The sequence below is a fragment of the Dendrobium catenatum genome, unplaced genomic scaffold (assembly GCF_001605985.2).
Source record: "Dendrobium catenatum unplaced genomic scaffold, ASM160598v2 original_scaffold_163044, whole genome shotgun sequence".
Lineage (NCBI taxonomy): Eukaryota > Viridiplantae > Streptophyta > Magnoliopsida > Asparagales > Orchidaceae > Dendrobium > Dendrobium catenatum.
The window spans coordinates 1-2,752 of NW_021481469.1; the positions used below are offsets into that span (position 1 = coordinate 1).

At 39.4% G+C, this 2,752-nt stretch overlaps 1 protein-coding gene across 3 annotated transcripts; it reads right to left on the reverse strand.

Annotated features, from left to right (window-relative positions):
- Positions 1–45: 45 nt before the first annotated feature.
- On the reverse strand, positions 46–2,752 carry LOC114578806. Of its 3 annotated transcripts, none has more exons than XM_028692292.1 (5): positions 2,730–2,752; positions 2,550–2,634; positions 2,031–2,465; positions 1,267–1,956; positions 46–1,062 (listed from the first exon to the last, which is right to left on the reverse strand). In XM_028692292.1, the coding sequence occupies exons 3-4, from the start codon at positions 2,328–2,330 to the stop codon at positions 1,270–1,272; spliced, it is 987 nt and encodes a 328-aa protein (XP_028548125.1). In that variant the 5' UTR covers positions 2,331–2,465; positions 2,550–2,634; positions 2,730–2,752; the 3' UTR covers positions 46–1,062; positions 1,267–1,269. The 3 variants fall into 3 exon arrangements, 2 of the variants coding, with proteins under 2 accessions (XP_028548125.1, XP_028548124.1); XR_003699753.1 differs by having other exon boundaries at positions 47–259; positions 389–1,956; XM_028692291.1 differs by having other exon boundaries at positions 46–1,956.

Here is a 2,752-nt window from a genome sequence, read left to right on the forward strand (position 1 = left end):
GACGACTTTTGATAACTTCGTGATATGTATCCCATAAGCTATCGTCTTCATACCAAGACCATTCATGTAAACAACATCGCAAAAATTCATTTGTTCTTGCTTTTTCCTCCAAGAATTCATCTATAGGGTACGACATTGATTCTGACAATCGAATTGTTCCATCATATATCAACTTCTTTCTAGGAATTATATGAAGGAAATCCCTAGCTGGTGAGCGCTTTATTGCTTTGGTCTTTGATGAAGATGATGACATTATGTGCTGAAATTTAAGCAAATGCGGAATGAGTTATTATTTATGAAAATAATACAAGTTTATATGTAAAGGCAGATAAGAATTTTAGATAGTTAGCACCATAATCTTATACATAAAATATTAATATTTGCTTACATTTCAGAACACTTTATAGTCATTTCCTAAGCAGATTTCGTACACGACCTTGAAGTTGTGTTTGTGTTGGACAACATTTGAAGTGGTACATAAATCCGTGTTGCAGGTGGTTCCAATCTTCGCCATCTAAAAATTTTATCTGCTTTCCGCCCTGAGAACATTGCATTAGCATTTTGTAGTTATCTAAGAGCCATTTGTCTTCTTTATGCGACCAATGTTGATATAGAATACAGTGATCCATATCAACCATTGATATTCCTATCCCCGGCTCAACATTACCGTGTCTATCGCACCCCAATTCTCGAATACGATCCTTTATAAAATTTAATGATACTAGGTGGCCGTTCATATCGCTAAATCTTTCTTGTAACAACTTCCAACCACTTGCTCGAAGTTCATAGCCAGACCTATATTGCCTTAATTTCATAATTTCATCATTTTCATGCCACAGGACAACATCCTCGTCTTCCCCCCAAGTATGTAGAAGACATCTAAAAATTTCATTTGTAGTTGCTTTTGCTTCTAGGATCTCATCTGGGCTATAAGCCAAACTTTCATGTATACGGCTACTTCCTTCTTCTATTAGTTGGTTTGTAGGTGCGCCTCTCATATTTTCATTGACCTCTGAGAATATTTTGTAATAATAAACTTCTTCTTGCTTAAAATGTGGATTCCTATGAACAAGGAGCGAAAAATGTTGTGAAATGGCTTGGAATAATATTCAAGTCAAGTATGAAAAAACGTATAGAATACAATAATTTGCATGCTGAATATAAATAAGAGAGCATGAATATGATGTATTATGTTGTCTTACAGATCATCGAACATTAACATACATAAAGTAGTAAGCATAAGATAGAGAAAATTTTAACCCAGACCATCTATCGATGTCGAGGAAGAGCCCTACTACCAGGAGTATATCTATCTGGAGCTCTTCTTCTGCGTTGTTGTAGCTGTTGCTCTTCCTCAATAAATTCCTCATCTTGTGGTGGAAGTTCTGGTCGATGTTGCCTCACATCAGTATATTGTTCAGAAGTTTGTCCTCCCATTAGTAATATATCTTGCTGCGAGGGGGAGGTTGGTAACCCAACCCCTAACATCCACTCTGGTATTGATATGGGTATAAATGTTTGTGTTGAGGGATGTTGGGATGGTGTACCATAAAATATTTCATGTGCACTGGTTTCTTGTGACGCCAATGGGCGCCAATGTTGTGTGGAGGGTCCAGCCCCGGACATGTCATAGGCGCTCGATGGAATGTGCATTGAATGTCGTGGTGGTTCTCGTTCAGTTTGCTGCTGTCGTCGACTTCTCCTGGATCTAGATGGAGCATCAGAAGTTGATCGTCTTGGCCCTTGAGAGCCATGAGAACCTATTCCTGCGTCCCTGGTTTGACTCATCTCAGGTAGTGTGGTGTCAAAAGTAGTATAGTCGATATAAACAGATCGCTGCACTCTGGCGGAAAGCTCGGAGACCTGGTCAACTGCTAATTGTAATGAACTGGCATTTTGTCCTTGACCCCCCGCCAATGGCTCAAGAATTGCACTTGAACGTATGTAGTAGTCAGCCTACACGATTTAAAATGATTATCAAAATATGCTTTATCACAAATTTACTAAAAATATATATTATTGCGACGTACCACTAATCGTTCGCCTGGGGAGCGAGGAAAAAAAGTTTCTGGCGGTTCTGTTTGAGGCTGTAACAAATAGATTGAAGCCCATGACCTATACCACCGTAGGTAAGTACCTAACTCCTGATTACCAATTCCTTCTGGCCGGGTTATTGCTACTACATATGCTCTCCTATCTTCCCATATTTCCAGGTAATCTCTATACTGAACAGTCCAGTCCAGATCAGCTCGACCTCTTCCATCAATCCTTCTGAAATTTAATTCCATCGGTCGAACATCTGTGAATTGTATTCCCCCAAATTGTCGCATAACACGATCAGGAAGATGCCACTCGGTACGCTTCCAGCTAATGAGGGGCACTCTAGCACGCCATATTTCGATCCCCTCCAAACATTCGGCAGGCAAAGTTGGTAGAATGTCATCCGTGTATGGAGTCAGGCTCACCTACATGTATACAAATGAAGGATTTCTACACGTTGACATATGGCAAAAAATTGATAAGTGTTAATGTTCTAAATATTGTCATACCTGAGATAGTCGTAAACCGTCAAACTCATCACGATATGTCAACGTGTTGCCAGAGGGGAGCTCACGTATCCGATCTTCAGCCCACCTACATTAAGTACGGAATAACATAAGTAAATGTTTAAAAGGTTTAAGCTCTTGCATAAATTAAATAATAATACCTGCAACAAAGAGGTCTACCACCTAAATCATGTATTTGTGGTACA

Excerpts from the sequence above, each read along its gene's own strand:
- LOC114578806 (XM_028692292.1), bottom strand. The coding sequence starts at position 2,330 with ATGCGACAATTTGGGGGAATACAATTCACAGATGTTCGACCGATGGAA. Across the intron at positions 1,957-2,030 it reads CCCCAGGCGAACGATTAGTG|GCTGACTACTACATACGTTC; the intron begins GTACGTCGCAAT and ends TAAATCGTGTAG.